The sequence below is a fragment of the Centroberyx gerrardi genome, chromosome 20, assembly GCF_048128805.1.
Source record: "Centroberyx gerrardi isolate f3 chromosome 20, fCenGer3.hap1.cur.20231027, whole genome shotgun sequence".
Taxonomy (NCBI): Eukaryota; Metazoa; Chordata; class Actinopteri; order Beryciformes; family Berycidae; genus Centroberyx; species Centroberyx gerrardi.
Window position 1 is genome coordinate 7654550 of NC_136016.1, and position 23631 is coordinate 7678180.

General features: G+C 40.1%; 2 protein-coding genes across 2 annotated transcripts; one reads left to right on the plus strand and one right to left on the minus strand.

Annotated features, from left to right (window-relative positions):
* On the minus strand, positions 1-6105 carry qrfprb (pyroglutamylated RFamide peptide receptor b). The gene is made up of 6 exons (XM_071907952.2): positions 5742-6105; positions 4582-4740; positions 2104-2165; positions 936-1171; positions 546-643; positions 1-398 (listed from the first exon to the last, which is right to left on the minus strand). Exons 1-6 carry the CDS (start codon positions 6103-6105, stop codon positions 1-3), a joined length of 1317 nt encoding a protein of 438 aa, XP_071764053.1.
* A 6048-nt stretch (positions 6106-12153) lies between these two features.
* Positions 12154-17191, plus strand: tbata (thymus, brain and testes associated). The gene is made up of 8 exons (XM_071907846.2): positions 12154-12346; positions 13802-13972; positions 14100-14188; positions 14919-15068; positions 15540-15621; positions 16045-16234; positions 16312-16352; positions 17103-17191. The coding sequence occupies exons 1-8, from the start codon at positions 12154-12156 to the stop codon at positions 17189-17191; spliced, it is 1005 nt and encodes a 334-aa protein (XP_071763947.1).
* The last annotated feature ends 6440 nt before the right edge of the window (positions 17192-23631 follow it).

Consider the following 23631-nt stretch of genomic DNA (forward strand, 5'->3'; position numbering starts at 1 on the left):
TCATTTCACAAGACAGGAGCTGCTTGCAGGGAGCTCTGTTTGGACGGTGAAGATCTTGTCCCCCGCTGCCTCTAGAGAGCTCTGTCCCTGCGACGAACCCGAAGGGCCTTTCTCTGCTGCGCGTTGCTTCGAGGCGTCGCGTTCACTCATCTCCAGGAAGGCTTCCCTGTTCAGGGGTTTGATGAACTGCACGCTCACGTTCGGTGCCTCCGCGGCGCCGCCCTGCTGGTTCGGTTTCCTGACGCAGCGCGAGAGGGTCGAGACGCAGCTCCGCTTGAAGTTCTCGTTCATGAAAGCGTACACGATGGGATTGTTGAAGCTGTTGAAGAACCCAACGGCCTGAACAATGGCGATGATCATGTTGAGCGTGACTTCGTCGTATTTCTTCTCCAGGTCATCTGCACATTATACACAGGTAAGAGGGTCAAAACTCTCAAAAACTGACAATATCCACTCAAGCTAGGGCTAGAAATTGCTGCTATTCCCATTTCACGTTAACGTTCATATTGACTCCATAACCTTTTTATACATCCAGCAATACTTACTGTACTCAAAAAGCATGTGTACTGTGTGGAATGGAGCCCAGCAGACAGTGAACAGCAGCACAACAGTGATCATCATTTTCACAGCTCTTTTCTTTTTCCTGTAAAAAGAAAAATAATTTCATCTAAAGAGAAAAATCGATGGCAGATGGCAGAACACAGCAATTTGAGAAGCCACAGACATTCCCCAAACATTTGTGTCCTAAGTTCTCAGTTTCTTATGATATCTCATTCATGCCACCATGACACAGTGCTGGTAAATCTAAATGATCTTTTGCATTTTTATGCGGTGAAGGGGAAATATCAGACAAAAGCGTCACATTACTGGGAGAGATGTAGGACAGCAAGAGGCACAGCTGCGACTGCTTTGGGACACATCTCTTGAGATCATACCTTGAGATCTTATTGATCTCCCTGTGGTTCATGGTATTGAGGACAGAGGAGTCGCCCACCCTCTTGTGGATCCACAACTCGATGCCAATGCGCGTGTAGAGGAACAGCATGGCAGCCAGAGGGAGCAGGAAAAGAGCCACCATGATGAAGGTGGTGTACACCTGCCTGTGGGTCAGAGAGCGCCAGGTCTCCTGACAGCACACATGGTAGTGATCGTACAAGAAGTCGTACTTCACCTGAGAGAATGAGGTAGAAAAGGTTTTAGTCTGTGCCTGGAGGAACTATTACTGTAATAACAATAGCTTTTTTTTGTGAGGTTACGTGGCACAATTGATTTCATTACTGCTACTTCTGTATATCCATGACTCACGGATTCATGGATTCCTCATGTAAACCGGTCCAGATATAAGTCTATATAGCTAAATTTAGGTCCAGATAGAATCTTTCTCAAAGTCAGCTACATTCAGTTATGGCTTTCAATCTTCATAATTGTGATAATGCTGAGCCAAATCAGTTCTTTGTAACTGAGTTTAGTGTGGCACTTGTAGGGGAGACCGGGGCATGTTGTCACACTTTTTAGTCATTGGTGTATTTCTCAGCAGTGCCTTACTACTGAGATAGAATATTTGTTTTTCTAGCTAGATCAAAGAGTGAGGCCATAAGTCAAAGGTTTGTGAGTTCAAGTTCCAAAATAATATTTATTCAGAAAAAATGAATGTAAAGTTATTTCTAATAAAATGTGCCCCAACCAGGCATTCCTGACAAAGATTCCTCCTTTCCCTGAGCACATAGCTTTTATGTTGCAATGTATAATTATTTTGATTCCTTTATAAGAAAGAAATGAGAAGAAAAACAGTAAGATTTTCATGATTTACTTTCAGGTATCAAAATTGTTTTTATGTTAGAGTGTTTTGACTGTTGTAATCAACATAAGTAACCTCTTATTAAGAAAGTAAACACTTGTGTAATTGGATTTTGGCTCTAAAATTTTAGTTTCAGAAATAAAGCCACTGCGACAACTTACCCATGTGACAACTGGCCCTGCTCTCCCCTATATCAAGAGTGTGATTTGCTTCCAGCTCAAAACAACTTTGACAGTTTAAAGAATCTCTTGTAATGTAATGAATGGCATGTTTCTTGGTAGCTTACTGTGCAGTGCGCTACTTACTTCTAGTTGTTGCACAAACAGCATTGGTGATCCCACCATCACTGAGGCAATCCACACAAGCCCTACACAGTGCAGAGAGAGGTTTAATGCACAGACATAGTCACACGACAACATGCTATCTAAGAAACACTTTGATCTTAAATGTATCATTGCTTTATATATCTTGAAATAATGGTTAATCATGATCAGAGATGATAATGATAGCACTATTCTTTTTTTTTTTTTTTTTTCACCTTTATTTATTCAGGGGGAGTTTCACTGAGAGCAATGCTCTCTTTTTCAGGAACGCCCTGATCACATTCACACACACATTCACACCTGGAAGCTGACCAGTACAACCACCGTCTGATCTGCTGGCCACTGAGCAGCTCCACTGGAGCGGTTGGGGTTAAGGGCCTTGCTCAAGGGCACCTCAGTGGTGGTAATGAGGGAGGGGCAAGCGCTGCTTTTCACTTTCCACACCCAGATCTATCCTGCCGGTCCGGGGGATTGAACCGACGACCTTCCAGTCACAAGCTCGCATTCTAATTACAGCCTGTAAATTGTATTTAATGGTCCGTTTAACTCAATATTCTATTGATTAGTGAACAGCCCAATGCAATAGCAGCTGAAAGCAATCACATTACTGCACTAAATTTGATGAATCCCATGGTTACATTACCAATTACATTTTTAGGCAACTCAGCATTCATCTGTAACAGATTGCTTTTAGAAAGTAACCTATAACAGCCTTGCTCACTGGTGTTGGATGGAGTATTTTGACACACATAAATGCTGCAATGAGCCAATTTGAGTACAATCTGAGTTGTTCAAATTGGAAAATATTCAAACCTCTGACCCAAAACAAACTACACAAAAACTTTTAGCACTTTTTATTTGTTGAAATGTCTATAGACTGTATAGTGTTTCTCTGAGCATGACTGAGCATGTAGGCTACTGTACGCTTTTTTCAACAAAGCCCTGGTTCAAAATCACAGTTAATCACAGGTGGTGGAAGTAGAGCATTTCCACTGGAACAATAAGCCATTAAGTGCCTCGCACCTTGCAGCAGCTATTGAGTTGATTATTCATTTCCCCATTTCCTACCTCTACTTATAGTACATGGACTCCCTGGACAGTGTTCAATGGCTTTATGGGCAAAGCTGTATTCCTGAGTGACAGGCAGACTGCACCCACATGCTTTCAATTTAAAGGCAGATCATCTAAAGTAGATAGCCCACAAAGCTCACTTTTTAGTTGATTACTTCTAGGCATCTGAGTCACATTGTTGTATTACGATCAAGGAAATGCCAAGTAACCCTTTTCCCCTAACAACTGTCGCAGCAGCTGCACAATTACAATGTTCTCTCATAATTAATTATTCTTTGATGGAATGACTGTGTGCTGCAGTCTTAAAGGATAAGGCCGGTGTTTTTTAATGCATTGCTTACCGTCAACAAATCCTATGAAAATAGCAAAATCAACAATGCGTTTGCTCTACTCCCGTTACTTTCTGACTTCCCACGTACCGTTTTTAGCCGTCAACCTGGAAGTCATTGGCTCCAATTGTAAGCTAAAAGCCTTGAAATACAGCTCACAAAGACATAGTTTCAATTTTAAAAATCGCTAACTGTTACCATGAAAAGTCAAACTGTTGTAGTTATTACCAAATCAAATTCAAATGGGAACAAATTCTTCATTACGCCGGGGACTATTTTCGGTGCTACGGAACTACTTTCCTGAGATCGCAAAGTGTTTACAGCCAGCTTATTAAGTTGTTTGAGGAAAAAGTCGGCTGGCCCGGTGCATCGTGATGATGAAATATGTTTCCCAGAGCAACGGCATGGCTCTTTGACGTGTTTTTAACCGTTTTTTTAATACAATGGAGTTCTATGGCTGCTGGGACATGGCTTCATTGGGCACCGGCTACATGGACGAGACTTGTTGGCAAAACAAAATCATTGCTGATTTTGTTATTTTCATAGGATTTGTTGACAGTAAGCAATGCATTAAAAAACACCGGCCTTATCCTTTAATGAAAGCATTTAATGTGTCAGCACATCTTCAGCATGGTTGCACTGCATTTCTTGGTTTCCAAACTCTGATTTGTCTCATTATACTCCAGGAGCTAAAGTTTACCCACTTGATTAGAGATACCTTGATTGCTTTGGGTAATTTTTCATTCAAATATCACTTGTTACTAACCTCATCGCTTACTTTACCCAATAAAAAACCTCCTAAATCAAAGCTTATGAATCTCCATTTTAGACAAAGGAACATTTTGAGGGTTGAGGGTCAAAAGCTTGATTAGAACGATTTGTTTTCATTCCCTCAGTTTGAAATTGTGCCATAACCACAATAATTATTCACTTTTGCTGAATCAGTGCTGCTTTTTCCAAATACTTTTTCATACCCGTCAGTGTTGCTTTGACAAGGCTCACACCCCCACCACTACACACAGAAGTATAATGAGCCGCCATTCATGCAAACATACAATACCTAGCATCTTGTATGCTCTTTTAGACGTGTATTGCCTCCTCATTTTCAGTGGGTAGACAATGCCCTGGTATCTCTCAATGGCGATGCAGGTCATTGTGAGGATTCCTGTCACTATGGCTGTGGTCTGCACAAAAGGAACTGTCTTGCAAACCAGAACCCCTATAAGAAGAACAGAGGGGTGAAACAAAGGGAAACTCAATGTAAGCCAATATGATGTGCAGGTGTGTTTATGTCCGGAAATGACTCATTTCTGTGTTTCAAGTTTGATAGGCCTAATTAAGGCTGGAAGCAGGGTTTGTCCTCATCCTTATTCACCTTTATTATGTGAGGTGTAAATGAAATAAAACAAGCATCTTGGATCACACTTAAACCCAGTCATTTCTGAATGTCTGCATGAAATACCTGGCAAATGAAGATTGCTTGGCACTGAAGTACAGATGAAAATATGCAATATGCTGTTTTTCCTTTTTTTTTCTTCCTAATGCAAGTTTTAAATGCCCACATGTTCAATATTCAGAGATAATGAATCCACCCTTGGTTCACACAGAATTAATTATGCCTGTCTTTTAATAAGAGCAGATGCTTTGTGTTGGCCACCTGTTGCTACCCAGTGACACTTTGGACAAAAATGAACTCATTAAAACTGACACAATATGAATGATGTCGCTTTTACGCAGGCCAATAGCAGTATAAATGACTGGATACATTAAACCTGGTCTTTAGGAATTCAGAGGTAGGCTAAAGCAGGGTTTAATCTGTGATGCTTACAATTAACATACATTTAGGCATGGACACAGAAAAGCTTGTGCCCTGAAAAATGTTGTTAAAACAATCAGATGTTAAATATTCATCATTCAATAAAGTGTGATCTTGGTATTTAGGCATAAATCTTGACTAATAAGCACCACAAACACAGTAATGACTACATTTCTTCTGCTGACTGGGTATAATACAAATGCCAGCAGATCAGCCCTGGTAAAAATGCACTACTATATTCCTATAATATTCTCACAGGGATTTATCTCCTATGGTATAATCCTAATGGAATTTATTTGTAGGCAATATATCATATGATTGGATATAGGTTTATTCTAATTCTTTTTCGTGAGAGAACTTAATAAAAAAGCATAAAAGTAAAGTCGTTGGTGTTCAGCGCTCACCTCCAAGCCATTCGGACGAGATGTTCTGCAGCAGGGTGAAAGGTATGCAGAAGAAAGTGATGAGCAGGTCGCTGACCGCCAAAGAGCAGATGAAAATGTTGGTCGCCGTCTGCATCGCGCGCTTCTTCACCACTATGTAGACAACCAAACTATTCCCAACGAGTGCCAGGACGAAAATAACGGCGTACATGATCACGAAGGTGGTCTTGGCGCTGTGAGGCAACTCGGGGATGTAGACGAGCGGCTGGATGTTGTACGAGTCTATAAACTCCTGGCGGGTGAGGTTGTAGTACTGGAGCATCTCTTGCAGCACTTGAGGAGTTATCTTGGTGGACCCTTGCCCCGATTCCGTCGAGGTAGCCATTCTGTCAGGCACCCTCCTGAACCCTTTGCATGAGCCTTGTTGGTGGAAGTCACTCTGGCAAGTGATGAGACCTTCTGTCCCGAATCCACAAGTGCGTCTGGATGGTGCGCCCCTTCCCGCTTCCGACAGGAGAAATAAGCAGCTGGCGCCCCTGCTGCTGCTGCTGCTGCTGCTGCTCTGTGTGCGTGTACGTGTGTGTGTGTGCGTGTGCGTGTGTGTGTGTGTGTGTGTGTGTGTGTGTGTGTGTGTGTGTGTGTGTGTGTGTGTAGACTCCATTGATCTCCCGTGACTCAATTGACTCTGAAGGGGCGGCAGACCAATGATGTAGCACAGCCTCCTGTGTTCTCAATAACTGTTTGTCACGGATACTGACCAGTGTCAAAGCTGCAGGGATTTTTTTCCCTTTTTCCCTCTGAGTTGGACTCATTAAAATGTTTTTTTTATGAATTAATTACAATTTTACTAATTAATTCATATGTTTTTACCCATTAGTAGGCTATGACCTATCGAAAATATAATGAAACGTTGGCATATGGTGTGTGAATCCTTTCCCGCTAGTGCGCTTCTTCTGCTCTCCGCAGCTGACAGCAGACAAAGCTTATTTTTCTAAAAAGAAGTGCCAGCAGTGCGGGGTGAGTTACAGATAGCCTAGTGAATAGTGTCATCTTCATATATATCAACTAAGTAGGCCAGCGATTACAGTTAGTCCCCAAAATGCAGGCTCTGTGTAGCCTGCAATATTTCTGCTAAATCATTCATCAATCAATTATCAAAGAAATAATTTTGAAGGAAAATGGAACAGAAGATGGAGAATAAGCGAGCAGAGGAGAACATCAAACAGCTCATAGTTAGACATGAGTAAGGAAGTGAAGGTGGTTTACAAAAAGCACAATATTACAAATAATTTGTATATTAATTTTATACATATTCAGTATTTACTTAAGGTAGGAGATAACTGAGTTACAAAAACAGATTTAAGTAAGTTAAGTATATATTTATAGAGCATTTCTCTCTCTCTTTTCTTTATATCTTTCCCTCCTGCTTTTATTCTCTTTCCATTCTTCCCTTCTCTCTCTCTCTCTAGGCCTACCAGTCTCTCTCTCTATTGCTCTCTCTGCCTTGCTCTAATTCCCTCTACCTCTCTCTCTCTACCTCTCTCTACCCCTACCCTTTCTCTCTCTCACTCTACCCCTCTCACTCTACCTCTCTATATACCTCACTTCATGTCTGCCTTTAAACATTTTCCAGATGAGGACCCTAAGACCACACACTCTGTTGTGCATGACGCCCCTGATACTGACAGTCTGATGTATGAAAATATCAGTCACAGTTATACATACTGAAGAACTCTAGTCAGTCATGCTATACATTTTTTTTAGAGGGGTAGTAGGCTATACAAATTTCACAGTAAAACTACAAGTCCACTATAGGAATATTATAGTAATACCATAGTAAATAAAATAAATGCCAGAAGGTCAGCAGTAACTCACTCCCACAGACACACTGCAGGAAAATTATAGGAATATTACAGTGCTTGCTAATTAAGTGATTAAGTGATTGCTAATTAAGTAAGAAAATCCACAACTTCTTCAACTTTGGTGACCCATAATTCTCCAGCAGCTGCATTTAAACACATGTAAACCATCACCGTATGTTAATTATCTCTGAATAAACACAATTTTTGTATCGCAGAACAAATTTCGGAAATCAAATAAATGCATTTCATGAGCTACATTTAACTAACAAGATAGTTTGTTGATAACATTATCCTTCAAAAATTACCATGTCATAATTTAAAGGTGCTATGTGTAGCATTTTGTAAACGTCAATAAATCATTGTCAAATTAGTAGTGATTTCTTAATCTCTCACCAGTGGTATTGTTAGTGTTAGTGTTTCTCAAAATTCAGACCACATTTCCCATGAAGCCCATTGCTTCCTGTTGCAAAGAGGATGATGCTTCTTGTCCCCCCTCCCCCTCCCTGATGTCGCTCCGTTTGGTTTCTTTCAATTTCCTGAAAAGGATAAACCTGGAAGTGATTTTTCCATCTGCCTTTCATTCATTCCACCATCAGCCTTTGCCAGACACTCTGAAAGCTTTAGCTCTGTTTGTGCTGGAAGAACAGCGCCTTCTTCATGTTTTGTGCCATAGAGTAATCTCCATTTGCACCATAAAGCAATCAAGCAGATTTGCCTCAAAATGCAATGCAAATTTAATATGGTAATGATTTATCAATGTTAAAACATCAGCAACACAGAGCATTTTTAAATTATAGCTTGACAATTCACAGTATAGGGGAATGTGGGTGCAGGCATTGCAAGAAAAAGTGGAGTAACTCCCGGGAATCGAACACGGGTCTCCTGATTGAGAGTCTGCAATCTGCGGCAGACTTTCACCCACGTGACCGAAAGTGGGCCGACCGAACGACATTGAGATCCTTACGGCCCTGCTGCACTACAGCCATCGGCCATCAACCGTCAAAGGAATGATTCCTTTAAAAGCACTGAAAGATGCTCCACTGCTCGCATTGCATTCGTGTTGCGTTGTGGCCGATGGCTACGTCCAAGCTAAAAAATCACGAGGTTCAGTTCTCGGTGGCTGACGTACGCGTTCTCCCTCACTGGAATAAAGAGAAATAAAGTTGATATTGGTTGTTTTCTGGTGTATCCATTCACCACCCCTGCTGTGGCGGGGATAAAAATGAGTGGACTGTGGAGAGTCTGTGTTGTCTGTCTCAGACAAATAATTAAAGTGGATTGGAAAGAATTAAATCCAAGTTGCATCAATCAGTAATCATGGATGCGTGTGTGTGTGTGTGTGTGTGTGTGTGTGTGTGTGTGTATGTGTGTGTGTGTGTGTGCACACGCTTGTCTGTCTGCCTGTGTATGCGTTTGTGTGTCTGCGTGTGTGTGCATACTGTGTGTGCAAGTTATTGAGTGCAGAGTGCAAAATACATTTCCACCTCTTTTATCCCTCAAAGAACTGGAGGCTTTCTTTAAGTAGGAAGTAAGGTCCACTCTGAAACTGCACATAATTCAGGACGTGCAAAACAGCATTCCTAGGAGGATTGAGGCTACTCTGATGGCAAATAAGGCCCCACACCTAGGCACTTAAAGGTGACCTAGATTGTGCCAATTAACCAGGTGGCCCCTCTCCTTTATATTATTCCTGGTGGTATTACCGGTGCGATAAAGGTTCCTCCTTTGACAACAGCTACATAAAAACAGTCAGTAAAACCCACAATGAAATTTCTATTTCTATTTCTATTACTTTCTATGTCCTATGACACTATCTATAAGCACCCATAGGGATTTGTAAGTGGTTATAAATCTCATTATGCAAGTATTTGTATAGAATGTTTATAATGTTTCATATTTAAATGAACATTTAACATCAAATTAATTAATCACTTCATATTTTTAGATGCCTCATGAATCTAGAAAGTGACTCACTTACATACAGTCATTCATTCATCTATTCATTCATTCATTCATTCATTCATTCATTCATTCACTCACTCACTCACTGTTACCCAATCTGCCCCTAGTGGCCGTTAGGAGGCATTGCAGTGTTTACAGAGAACACACTGAACCAGGATCATTCACTCACCTCCTCTTCGCAATACTGCTTAACTGTGTAGGGTTAAGGATTAATTGAGGGTTAATTGATCCTTGTGTCCTTGTTAATTGGTCTGTTAATTAATCAACCATAATTAATCACTTAACTAGTCTATAACTTACAGAAGAGGATTAGGGCCACATGTGAGAAATGTATTTGAGTTCTGAGATTAGTTTTAGGAACCGCTCTCATCAATCAGTTTTTGATATTAAAAGTTACATTTTTGGGAACATTGCCTTGCTAGCATAGTAAATTCCCTAGGTGGGGAAATGCTTTGAGTGGATCACTCTACTTAAAGCAAACAAAAAGTGGTTTATAAAGCTTTATAATACCCTACAAACATGGGGTCACAATGCTATAAATACAGTATATAAGCTATAAAGGGATTGTCTACTGTATTCCTACAGCTACTAGGTACATATTTTTGAGCTAGTGACTCACACAGTCACTGCATTCTATTAAAACCATATGACTCTCAGCAGTAGAGTCTAGACTGTCTAGCACCCGAGGCTATTCTTTTTATCTAGCCTACTTTTCATCTGACATATTTGCATTAAACCAAGAGGTCTCAAAAAGAAAACTATTAGCACTTCCAATGAAGTTCAACCTTTGTTCATCTGCTTAGATTTTGGATTAGACATTACTATGCTAGAAATAGATGTCACAGCACAATTATTGGGCTGTTTTTCTACCCGCGCAGTTATTTATCCGCACTTATCCCATCGAAGGGTGGAGTGAAAGGAGAATCTCGCACAGCTCAGTCACTCATTCTCTTACTCAAGGAGGAGAGGGGGGGCGTTTCATTCTGGACTTTCTCTGATATTGAAATGCATTAATTGGTTTTCCCATAGTGAGTGATGACCCAGAAAATGGCTGAGAGCAGGCTGGAGAAATCATAAAAAAAGTAAATAGCAGAGAGAGAGAGAGATAAAGAATTTTGTTAGTGTTTTAGTGTCACATGATGGTCTAAATGCTGTTTCAGATGCTTTTCTGTCCCGCCAAGAGTAAAGTTCTTGGGGAAGCACTGAATCCTTGCAGTGTTATATAATATTGGCACAAAATATTGATCAGCAGGTTTAATACAATATCAGTATTGGTATTTGCCCTCTAAAAAACATATTGGTTGATCCCTACTGTTTACATGCTTGGGGCTTATCATGCCAAATTTTCATTTTGAGCTTCAGCTAAGGTTGAAACTAAGGCATTGCATATAGCTGCATGTTATATAAGCCTATCCAGTGTTTGTCTTTTGCTATTTCATGTGCTTTTTTTGCACTTATTCAGCTGGAATAAATGTTCACCTTTTGCATCTAAGGTGCTTCCAATCTCTTTATTTTGTTCATTCTGGGCTAAGTGGAGCTTCTAATATGTAAGTCAGATGTATAAAACCTAAATTCCACACTAAACATCTGTACATGTATAACAGTAGGGGGAAAAATTGTCTGAGATTTATACCATTGTGCATATACCATTCCATATACCAAGTCTCAAGCTGTAAAGCATCATTAAATTATGGCAGGAACACGTTTCATGTTCACACCTTCTGAGCTCTCAAAGCCAGCCATGGTTTGCTGAAACATCCTGCATTGTTTTGCATTCCTCATTTAACTCCCTCATTCTTAAAAATCAAAGCCAATAACATTGCAGTGGTGGGCACAGACAAGCAAAGGCAACTTTGCTGACTTTGAATGTGAACATTATTGCTGAGGTTGTCCCTGACCCCATACAAAAGAGGGCTTAAATGAAATAATCTCTTCATTTGAATGGAATATGCAAGTACTTCCTAGAAATACAAGGACATCAGTAAATATATGGTCTACACAAACTTAACAGGAATTCAGCACACAATATATGACTTTTTCATGAGTTCTTTCATTACATTCAGATCACAAGTATAACGCAAGCTCTAGTCGGTCTGGACATGTAAATGCAGTGTGTAAATGAATTTGTACAGAGTGCCATTGTGTAAGGATGCTATTCTTTCTTGTTGAGTTCAGGTTTCTAAGCAACAAAGGAAACACTGAGCATTAAGCACCGAAGGATTTGAGCAGGCAGCTGTTTACTGAGGTACGGTAGTTCTTTCATGGTTTTCTTTAACTCTGGAATTTATTTCTTTGGAGATTTTTCCCAATAGAACACCAAACCTAACTTTCTTGAACATATTTGAAATGTATTTATTTGGTTGTTTGCACTCTTGAATGAAACTTTGAGCATGCTTTATCTTGCTCTTTGTTAGTTCCCCAAGTGTTTTCAGCCTGTATGGCCACAGTACAGTATATACTTATTGACTCTGTAACTTCAGATTTCCAATTGCAGGAGCCTGGAATATTAAATATAAAGTATATTTCTATCGCATCACTTAACAAGGGGGAGTCTGATTTGTTTTCAATTTTTCAGATTCAGACAAAACATATAGTTCTCATGCCCTGATATGTCGAGAACACTCAGTCCAGACTCCCAGATGACCACAGGAGAGAGGGGCATTAATTATGCCAATCAAGTGCCATTTACCACTGAATGGACCAAGATGGTGCCTAAAAGCAGTCCGCGTTTTGGTGCCTTGAGTCACCACTCTTTCTTCTCCCGGCACAACCCTCATCCACACCGAGTGACACATATTCAAGGTGAGCAGGCACAAGATTCTGGACAGAGAGGAATTATGTAGTCTGTCTATGGTCAAGCAATAATGAATATGTGATGAAGATGTGATTGGTGAAAGAAAATTTCATTTCCATCACTGCAGGCTACATATAATTACAATAGCTTCAAATGCCCTCTGTCATCAGGGCAGTACAGATATCAGCAGGGTTCTTGTTCCATAACGTCTGTCATATATGATTTAAATGATCACCCTGTGCCAATAGATAGAACGTTACTGTGGGACTCTGCAGGGACTTAGCAGCAATGATTTCCATCACTCACTAGTTCCAATCTAGTTTCACAGTGTTTTTTTAAGTGTTTTTTTTATAGGCCGGATTACAGCTATGTTTAAGTAAAACCTTGTTCGAGCTCAGTTTGGTATCCTTGTGGCATTAGATAGTGCAATTAGTATTTAGTAACACAAATAACCTTCATCCAATGCTATATGAGCATTACGGCTGGCCTGGAGATGGCCCAATTAACAATTAATAGGAGATTCACTTTGAATTCATTTAACACAAAAAGTGTTTGGATTTTGCATTTAAATTGGCTTTATTGCATGTAATGAAATCATTTCCAAACAAGAAAAAGGCCCATTATTTCCAGAAAGTCCTCCTGGGTAATGTCATCTTACCCATCATCTCCAGTTCATTCTTTATAATTCTCTAAATCAGTGTAACATGACACATCAGGACAAACATGCAGGACAAACTTTCTATTTCAGGAGAAATTAATGAATGTTCACATATTCAGACTGAACTGTCCTAGGCAAAGAAAAAACATATTTCAAAGTTGAAATGAAATGATATTAACCTTTAATACAAGTTGATTTTGAATTGTTTACATTCAATGTTGTTTGGATTTTACAGGTATTCCTTTTTCTTTTTTTTAAAATAATCTATATTCCCATGGATAATATTTATCTCCATGTTGCCCAATCAACCAGTAAAATTTGCTCACTCTAACAACATTTTGAGAACCATCCATTTTCCCATATTCAAGGTGAAGTTGCACACAGGAAAGTAGTTTTAAAGACTGTGTAATGGTTATTGTGCAGGTGATCAGTTGCCAGGAGATTATTACACCAAATTCCTCTGAACTGAGTTAAAAAAATATATAAGATTCATATACTGTACATGAAACAGCATGAGCAGCTGTGTGGCTCCAGGAGCAGCAATATGGCTTCATCAAAGACTTGAGTGTCTCACTGGCAAGAAAAATTGGATTCATCCCAGAGGTTCTGATGATGTAATGACCGTGACTCCCAGCAGGGGCTTTGCACGCTTATTTCCCCATGCTGGCACTATTTCTTCAGGCCTCGTCTTTGATAGTCCCACACTTCTGAAGCACTTTATGGTTAGACTTCAAGTGTGTAAGAGGAACTTTCATACCCTTAACACAGTAGGTGAGGAAACGCTGTGCCTTTCATTCTCCCACAGGACTGAACGGGAGGCCGGTGTGCATGGTGAATGATGATTGGTCTGTCACCACATCATTATTTCCTCATCCACTTATTAAGAGCCAGGGATTCAGGTCAGCAGCTGGTGCACCTTTTGCCCTTCCACTTGGTCCAAATCTTTCTGGGGTCAATAGTATCAAAAACAAATCAGGTATGTTCAAACACATACAGCCCATATGATTTCTTATGACATAAAAGGATCCTATTGAGATTCAGAAGAATAATTACAATACCATATCTGGTTTTATCACAAGTACTTTTTCCTTTATATTTTACAGCACTTTTATCAGAAGCCTGGAGGGAGGAGCTTAAAGAACTGGCTGCAAAAGTCAATTTGTCCTCTCAAGCAAAAAAGGACAAAAAAGATGTATGTGGGCTGCTGTAATTCTGTTTCTCAGTGGTGTCCAAGGTTACTTCATGTGTTAATCAGACTAAAGTGGACTTCACAAAGGGACATTCATGGGTTTGATCCAGTTACTCTTCTTTCTCTGTATTTTTCCCTAAAGCTAAAATATGCAACTTTTTTTTTACATTAAAGTAACAATAAATAAATAGAATTATTCATTATTAGTCTGTGTCTGCCTGTGACCCTACGTGCTCATGCCTAAATCCCCCTGTTTGCCTGAAATTGGGTTTTCAATGATGTTTGGGACATTTTGATGGTGGTCATCAAGTGTAACAAAGACAACAACAAAAACTAAAAGACCGAGACGCCAACATGTGGCAGACAAAATCTGAAAAAACATGGGTGAATATTGCCATTGCTTTTTCTGTTGCAGACTGCCTGTGTTCGCTGTCTGCTTCTTCAACACACCTGTTGCTTTGCGGTTACCTCAGGCTAGATGCTGTTTCTTCTGTTGTCTGAAGGTAGACCGCTCATCAAGATGAGTGACAAGTGCTGGAGTGTGAACTTGACCAACTGAGGGGGAGGAGGGTAGGACTAACAATACACTTCGTGCCTCAAGGCGAAAAGTTGCATATTGTAGCTTTATCTCTTTGGAATTGAAGTGTAGCCGGGCACAGTTTATCACAATACTTGAGATGATTGCAAAAAGTTATATTGGGACATATTTTCAGACACTGTGTATGTTGTCCAGGACCAATCAGAAGAAGGATTTGGCCGCAGAAAGACCCAGTACTCAGCTCAAACCGGGCGAATCATCCCTCCATCCACCAAGGCTTACCAGCGCAGATCCCATTCTCAACGCACGGCTTATCCTCAACCTTTCTATGACCAAGAGCTCATGGTGATGTACTGCTGTGCTCCTCCTCCACTCTTCTGCTATTCCATCTCTGTTGAAGGGAACTCAATTTCCATATTATTTAGGGTAGTTTGGGGTTGAAACGATGGAGGCACAGTAACTTTTAATGACTGTGTTTTATTCCAGATAAGGAGGGTTAGGGTCTCTTGTGATCTGTATGTAGGCTAGTGGAAGAACAACATGGATAAAAAAAATAAAAAGTATCTCTAATTAAGTATGTTGAATGGCATATATAAAAATTCTCCAGAGAAAGAGACAACTTCTGAGTTCATTTAACTTCTGAGTTCATTTTAAAGTGACACAGTTTTTGCATTTGCATATTCAGTGCATGCAGCACAGCTCTGTCAACAGGCTTCTTGACATTTAGAACGATTTCACAAATAATGTGTATGTCAACTATACATGCCGGATGGTTTGCAAGCTAATGTGACGCTGGTCCTGTTCTTCTCTTGTCAGGTGTTGGAGCTGCTTTGTCAGATCCTGCAGACAGATTCCTTATCTCTGGTCCAGCAGTGGCTTCTGCTTTCAGGCCAAAGAGGTAAAAGTCACCTCACACATTCCACATAATGTGTCGGGTGACTTTGTGCACTAAGACACCAACACTAAGACTAATTATGCATTTTAGCATCAATAAGTCATTACAACAGTCATTTGGATACATTAGCATAATTACCGTGAAACAACTGAAACAACTGAGACCATTGCCCAGAAGACTGTCAGCCTCTACCGGCATCTACACTGAATTTTACAGTGTGTGCCAACAGGTCGGATTTTCCGGGAAATCTGCTAGATTGCTTTCCAGCACAAAGGGACAGACCCTAATTACACACAAGGAAAATCTCCCAAGATAAACCTTAGTAGGAAAAACTTGGAAGAAACCTCGGGCGGGCTGAGGCAAAGAGCAATTCTTTTTTTCAGAAACTTGTTCCATTCCAAAACTAGTCGCATCTGAGAATCATAGCAATCTTCTGCTCCACAGAGAAGGACCTGGTGATGGGGATGATCCAGCAGGCTTTGGAGGGTATTGACCGCTCAGGCCATCAGCAGAGCTTTGGGCAGGTCCAGGCTCTTCATACCTGTGCCTCTCTGCCTGTACAAGGCCCTTCATTCGGCCAGTCATGGGGAAAGCCTCGGAGAACAAGGTCAGGGCGGTCTTCTATCTCTGGAATGTCCATCTGCATGTGTGGAGCGTAGAAGTCACAGATACACTGTTTGTTTGCTTCCGCAGCTCATACCAAATGCAACGATCTTCCAGTGACGACAAACCAGGTAACTAAACGATATATTGATTTTCCCATTGTTATTTAATGTTTAACAGTTTTGTCCCTTTATCTATGGCCGACTAGACTACTTTCACGCCACTGGCCTTAAGTCCCATTTCACTTGCGTTAAACATGCAACTCAGAAATACCATCTGAGTTTATGTGTGTCCTTGATTTTGATGACAGCTCATTCCCTACATCGGTGCTAGAGGTCAAAACAGCCTCTCTGTTCCCCCCTTTCCTTTCTAACGTTATGAATGAATTTTTTTATCTGGTTTGCTGTATGCAGCCAGGTGGCTTTGACATTTTCAAAGGCCTCAATTTGCTAGTCAAAGCAAATACTGTAGAAAAAAAAAAGCCTATTTAATGAAAAAGTGTTATGTTTATTGATCTTTCCTTTATCTAGTAGTGGACTTTCTTTGCAAGGACTGTAGTTATGAATCCCTCATGTATTCATGTCAAGTTTCAAGTGAAGTCTTGTTTATGTATAGCCCAGTATTGCAAAGCATGCCTCAAAGGGCTTCACAAAATAAAAAAAGATAAAAACAGTGCTCATAAAATGAAAACAATAAAAAGTATATACTATCTGCTCACATGAAGGTGGTGAATAAACCAACACAGTAAACTGTATCTTCTTTGCACTGAACATTGGTAGCCAGAATACTGCCTGAGCAGAGTATAACTTTGCATAAGTGTATAGCATGATAACTCTTCATTTTGTGTTTCCTGCATCTCTAACCTGAGTGCTCTCTTGCAGAGAGGATTGGAGATGCAGAGGTCCTTGAAGTCCATGGAGCTCAGCATCATCCTCAAGATGATCCACTCCAGCACGTTGATAGTATATAGATTTCTCTTCCCATCTTTGTACAGATGGCCATATTTAGCTTTTCTTATTACAAGGAATAGTAACAAGGAGTATACAAGTTGATAGGTTCCCTTATTATCAGTGTGTTTTAAATAGCGACAAAAAGCCTGTGCTTGTATTCAGAAAAATCACGTATGCTTTCTTAGGTTTTATTTAGAATACTTTATTTGTAGATGTTTATTAACACAAGCCAAGGGAATGGGATGATTTGGCCACTGTATGAATTATTTTTACATATAAGATAAGAGCCGTCTGAAACATCATGATTATGTTTTGAGCACGAAAAGCAGTGCAACTGTTGTTTGCAGGTATATAAAAGCTAAACCTCATCACAGATATGTTTATGTACCATTATGTGATTCAACCTGAGTTTTGGTGTCTGCAAAAAATAATTTGTTTTTTTTTGTGCACCTAAACAAAATGTGAAATCATTAAAAGTGGTTTGCCTAGAAGCTTTTGGATTATATCTGGATGTTGTGCTCTGACTTATGCATTTTATATGACACAGGGCAAGTTCTGTGGATGCACTTACATTATACATAATTTAAGCCAAATAGTTTGGAGTTCATGATAGAGATATTTGGGTCATATTCCACCAAAAAGTTTTTCCTCACAGCACTCAGCAGGGTTAGGCCCGTTATAGTTTGGAATTTTTCATGAGTTTATATTTTTATATAGTCTAAAAAAACTTTTAAAAAGTTTTAATTTGTTTTTGGTGTGCGTTTGGTAGTTTTAGTGTAGCCTAATTTTATTTTATTTTTTACAAATGTTTAGTTTTAGTTTAGGTTTTATTTAGTTTCCGTTCTAGTTTTAGTATTTTTTCTGGGGTTGGTGGGCTATTTTTTAAAGGTATGATGATAGAAGTTCAAAACAGGTATCTTGTATATGTTTAGAAGGTGTTGTGTAATACAGATAACAAATGATAAATTATTTTTTAAATTAATTTTTCAATGCATCCTCAACTAACTTTCATTCTGCACAAATGAAATGCACCAGCAGATTCAACAGCAAACTGAATTCAGACCATTTAGCACAAAATAATCCCAAACAAGGCCTAACAAGTAGGACTACAGGACAGCGCCATCTAGTGGCGTACCTAGGCCAAAGGTTTGGAACTGAAAATTAATTCTCTATTTTACCTGCACATAAACAAAAAGACAAAAACTGAAAACATTTAACATATGTTTTTATTTTATTTTAGTTAGTTTTATCAATAGAGATCGTTTTAGTTTAGTTTTTGTTTCTCCTTTTTATTTTTATTTCAGTTTACGACAACATTTTTTCACACCACGTTTTTTAGTTCATAACAAGGGTGCTAGTGCTTTCTAGGCGCCTGGGTGGTGGGGTGGGTACAGGGTGAGGTTTGCATGATTGGAGTGAAACTACTTTGACTTTAAAAACTCCACCTGTTAACACCAAAGTGCTGTGGCAGCACAGTGTTGTAGCATAACTAAGAGAATCGCTGAACAAAACATTTAATTGGCTTAACCACTACAGTTAGAAAATCAGCAAGCTACTGCCTGATATGTGGATGTACAGCTCACCAGCCTCCAGTTGGTTTATGCTTGTTTGGCATCTACCATACTGCAGTGTGCATTGCAAAAAGTGTCACACACGAACAAATGAACAAACACTCAGAGCCCGGCTCTTATAGAGGTGCTGCTCCAAGGCATCTAATAACAACCTCGGCTGTCAGCAGTCTCTCTCCATTTGGGTATATCAACAACTATGTACTTTTCCATCCTCAGCCCATACCCATTCTTCTCCCAAGTGACATCACCATCACCTGACCCTCCTCCTTATCTTAAAGGGTAACTTCGGTATTTTTCAACCTGGACCCTATTTTCCCATCTTTTTGTGTCTAAGTGACTAAAGGGGACAACAATTTTTGAAATTGGTCCACTATTGAGCGAGATCGCTTCAGCCGGCAGCCGCGAAACGAGCTGCAATGTAATCCGACGGGGCAAATCGCACCGTAAATCACTGAGCTATTTAATCCAATCTCCTCTGAATTTATCAAGTCACTTGACAATTTATCACTGTCTTTTTGAGTTCACATGCAATTTAATCACAGTATTTTTCAATTCACATTCATTTTCATCACCTCAAAATGTATCAGTTAATTTTTGTTACTTCCACCCTTCTGGGGCTCGCCTTAAATGATAGTTTATCACTCAGTTTTTCAATTCACATGCATTTTCATCACATCGATTTTTATCATTTAATTTTTGTTACTTCCACCCCTCATACTTGAATTTGCGAGCTTCATATACTTTAGCTAGTATGCAATTCAGATGTGTTTACAAGAAGAAGGGATGGGCAGCGACCCAATACTATGATTTGCAAGCTAACAAGCTGGAATGATCTAAACACAAATTTGTCTATTGGCTGAATTCTTTTGAGACAGTCAAGATGTGTTTAGAAACAAAATCAGCTGTTCACAGCAATGAGCTGAGGACCTCCAATATGACCGCCAGAGGATCAGTTATCTCAAAGCCCTCCATACCCACCACTTATTCCTTGTTTTTATTCCAGTGTGAATATGGAGAATTTCAAGATAGTTAGATAATAATTAGTAAGATAATTGTAATTCCAGTTTATGGCCAAATCCAATATATCTAGGAAGCATTCATCAGTGCCTCTCAGTGATTGGGTTAATCCAGAATCCAAAACACAGTATGCTGCCTAAGCATGTGCTGATTGCTGATGTGCAATCTTTTGTTGGATTACTCCGGACTCTTGTGGAGAGGTGGAGGTGCTGTTGTTGGTAATGATTATGTCCAACAGGGGTTGTAACCTAGTCAATATGAGGCTGTGCAGGTGCTTCAGGGATTAACATGTGAGTGTGCTGGAGCTGTGAGCCTGGTCAGCAGGTGAAGTTCAGCATTGACGTCACGAACCTTTCTCACAAGGACACCTGTTGGATGAGTGCGATAAGAGGCAGCTGCCTCCTGGGAGGGGGAGGGGGAGGCACTGCACCCTCTGCCAGATAGTTCAGAGATGTGACAGCATTAGAAACTGCATCGTTTAGAAATTGAATTGCATTGTATAATGACATTAGAAATTGAAATGAATCAGCTCTGGTTTCCCATCCAAAGACATGCAAAGCAGGTTGATTGGAGGCTTGAAGTTGTATGGTATGAATGTGAGTGTGAGTGATTGTATGTTTATCTGTGTTTGCCCAATTGAGTGGCACTCCATGTATGCTGAAAAGGAGTGAGTACAGAGGATGCATGTTCGGGATCGATATTCACACAGCCATATGGTAATTAAATCTTTTTATGATCCCTATGAACTGCTCTTTAAAATCAATTAAAAACAAAATTGAGAGCAGGGAGCAGGGAGCATCAGCCATGTTTTTCCCCTGTCATGAAAACCCTATTATTATCACTCTGCTCACTCTTTATGAAGGTGATTATGAATTATTTACAGTGTGGCGTATTGCACTTTAATCAGTTCACTTCTACCTCACATCTTAATGACTAGTAGTAGATGATTAGTGATGACTCTATGCTGTACATATGTTTGTGTTTCTGAGGGCCGGTATTGGAAATGTAAGAAATAAAATGAATATTGTGCTTTTTTATATGAATAGTACACTCTGTTCTTGCTTTCCTTTGTCCTGCAAAGTGGAGTGTCTTTTGTCCTACTTACTACAATGATGTAATCAGTGCTTGAATGCATGCATGATCACTATATATGGTTATGTGTGGTTTTAAGTGATTCTATAGGTGGACACGCAGTTAAAAGTCCGAACTGGTGGGTTGGTTTTGAGCCAAGTAGGTTTGGCTATGGGCCAAGATTTATAGTTTTGTTTACTTTAACCTATATAAGTGGATCCTCAACTCGGTTCTTTGTCACTTCTTTGTTGCTTGTCTGGAACACTGAACTGAACCATGCATGTCTGAATAAAGAATCCACAGAAGACTCTTGAACCTTGCTTATTCATCTTGACCCACAACGGGTGAAGTAAAACTTTGCATTTACAGAAATCAATCGCTCAAAAAGTATTAGCATTGCATTTCAAGATTCAAGAGATTTATTGTCATTTGCACAGGTACAGAACAGTACAGGTACACTGGAATTCTTGTGCGTAACTCACTGAGTCAGCTTTTAAAAAACAGGCAAAGAAAGGCAATTAAAAGAGCAGCATAAAAAATAAATAATAGATACACCCTATGTAAAAATACACACTATGAAATAAATACACACTATATGAAAAATACACACTATAAGTTATTGCACAATAAATTATTGCACTATGAAATTGAGTTATTGCACAACAACCAATGGACCCATGGACTGGGAATACTAAATCCCAGTCCGTAAGGTGTGAGAGTGTCGTGAGGTGTTAAGTGTCCATGGTGTGAATGAGGTGGGGGGTGTGGTATTTCCTTCCCGCCTTAATGTCCTTTGCAATCATTCTGACAGCGGCTGGAAAAAAGCTTTGTGGAAGCGTGCCTTGTGAGTGGTGATGCTCTCTGGCCTGTGGTGTCTCAGGTTGTGTCCTGAGTTCTTCTACCTGAACAGAGAGTGAGCTGGGCGGTGTCGATCACTGAGGATGCTCTGTGCTTTTCTCCTGCAGCGCTGTGTGTAGAGTGTGTCCATGGAGGGGAGGTCAGGGCCGATGATTCTCTCTGCAGTTTTGATGACTCGTTGAAGAGATTTCCTCTCAGCCTGGGTGGAAAAGCCGCTGGTGAGGATGCTCTCAATGAGTCCTCTGTAGGCCTGGGTGAGGGGCTGACGTCTGAGTCCGGCCTTCTTCAGCAGCCTGATGAAGTAAAGCCGCTGCTGTGCTTTCTTCACTGTTGTCACGGTGTTTATAGTCCAGCTCAGGTTTTTTGACATGTGAAGGCCTAGAAACTTGTGACTGTCAGCCCGCTCCACCTCAGTCCCCTTGATGGGGAGAGGCTGCAGAGGGGGGGCTCTCCTCCTGAAGTCCAGAATTAGTTCTTTGGTTTTCTCTGTGTTAAGAACAAGGTCGTTGTCCTCTCCATAGACAATAATTTTGTTTACCTGTTCCCTGTATGATGACTCGTCCCCACCCTTGATGAGGCAGAGGATGGTCGTGTCATCTGCAGATTTAATAATTATATTGTTGTTCTGGGTGGAAACACAGTCATAAGTGTACAGGGCATAGAGTTTAGGGCTGAGGCAACAGCCCTGGGGGGTTTCTGTGCTGATTGTGAGCTCAGCAGAGACCCTATTTCCCATCCTCACCGCCTGTGGTCTGTCTGTAAGGAAATCCAAAATCCAGTTACAGGTGGGTGTTGGCACTCCAAGGTCTGCCAACTTCACAATCATTTACATCTAACCTTTTACATTATCCACCACTGGCTTATCTCTGACAGCTGTCTCTTTGCTGTTTTCTCATGGTCACATTTCAGGGCTCCGACCAAGATGGACAGAACTCTCTTGAATTTCCTCTGGGCATCATAAGCCCACCCGCACCCACTCAAGCACTCTTCTTTTGTGGTGCCTGCCAAGTAGTGAAAGGGGCTCATACTCAGAGGTGTCACCTCTATTCCATCAGCAAACTGGATTATTGGATTAAACTGTTTATTTTTGCCACTTAATGTGTTTGACCATATTTAGTTGATATGAAGCTGTGGTTATGAAATTTGGCAAAATTGAAAATACTTTGCAAAATTTGAGATTTTCCAGGATGATACACATAGAATATCATCATGTCTGTCTCTTGCTGTAAAGAATACAATTTACAGTAATATAAAAAAAAACATGGTCATAGTCCACAGGATGATCTGTATTACATGCAGCACTCCAATATAGGCCTACTCATGAAAATATAATGTAATCAATAACATGTTATGTTATGTTATGTTATGTTATGTTGTGTTATGTTATGTTATGTTATGTTATGTTATAACACTTTTTCAAATGCATTTGCCCTTCCATATTTGTTTAATTAATCTGAAAAAATGTCTCACTGAATGCAATAACAACAAAACAAGAGGCGTTAAATCGAGAAATTACAATTTCCCACAAAGATAAAGAATGTCTTCTAAGATAATTGCACATCCCTGAAAAAGGTTATGCATAATTTGAACAGGTTAATCACAAACTGATGAGGTGGAAGGACCCCCATGTTCTTACACAAACCCTTTGTTTACCAGCTTAGCTGTGTAGCTGCTGCCATGCAGCTGCAAGTTGATTTGTGAGCAAAATACGCAGAAATTGTCTAACTAATCAAAGTTTTCACTCTCAAACTTTCCTCTCTGTCTTGCATCCAATTCTCTGTTTTAGTTTCTAAGACTCCTGACAGGCGTGGCCTTGATAACAGAATTCAGAATAGGTCCTATCTTCTTCATTGGGCCTTATCTCGGCAGAATGTCCTTCACAGGCCATATAAAGACCGGAGACACACTCCCTCAGACTGCTGTCTCTGCCGAGGACAGACAGT

Excerpts from the sequence above, each read along its gene's own strand:
- tbata (XM_071907846.2), top strand. The coding sequence starts at position 12,154 with ATGTCGAGAACACTCAGTCCAGACTCCCAGATGACCACAGGAGAGAGG. Across the intron at positions 15,069-15,539 it reads TCTATGACCAAGAGCTCATG|GTGTTGGAGCTGCTTTGTCA; the intron begins GTGATGTACTGC and ends TTCTCTTGTCAG. Across the intron at positions 16,353-17,102 it reads TTCCAGTGACGACAAACCAG|AGAGGATTGGAGATGCAGAG; the intron begins GTAACTAAACGA and ends GCTCTCTTGCAG.
- qrfprb (XM_071907952.2), bottom strand. The coding sequence starts at position 6,105 with ATGGCTACCTCGACGGAATCGGGGCAAGGGTCCACCAAGATAACTCCT. Across the intron at positions 2,166-4,581 it reads AAGAGCATACAAGATGCTAG|GGCTTGTGTGGATTGCCTCA; the intron begins GTATTGTATGTT and ends TGCACTGTGTAG. Across the intron at positions 644-935 it reads GAGATCAATAAGATCTCAAG|GAAAAAGAAAAGAGCTGTGA; the intron begins GTATGATCTCAA and ends TTCTTTTTACAG.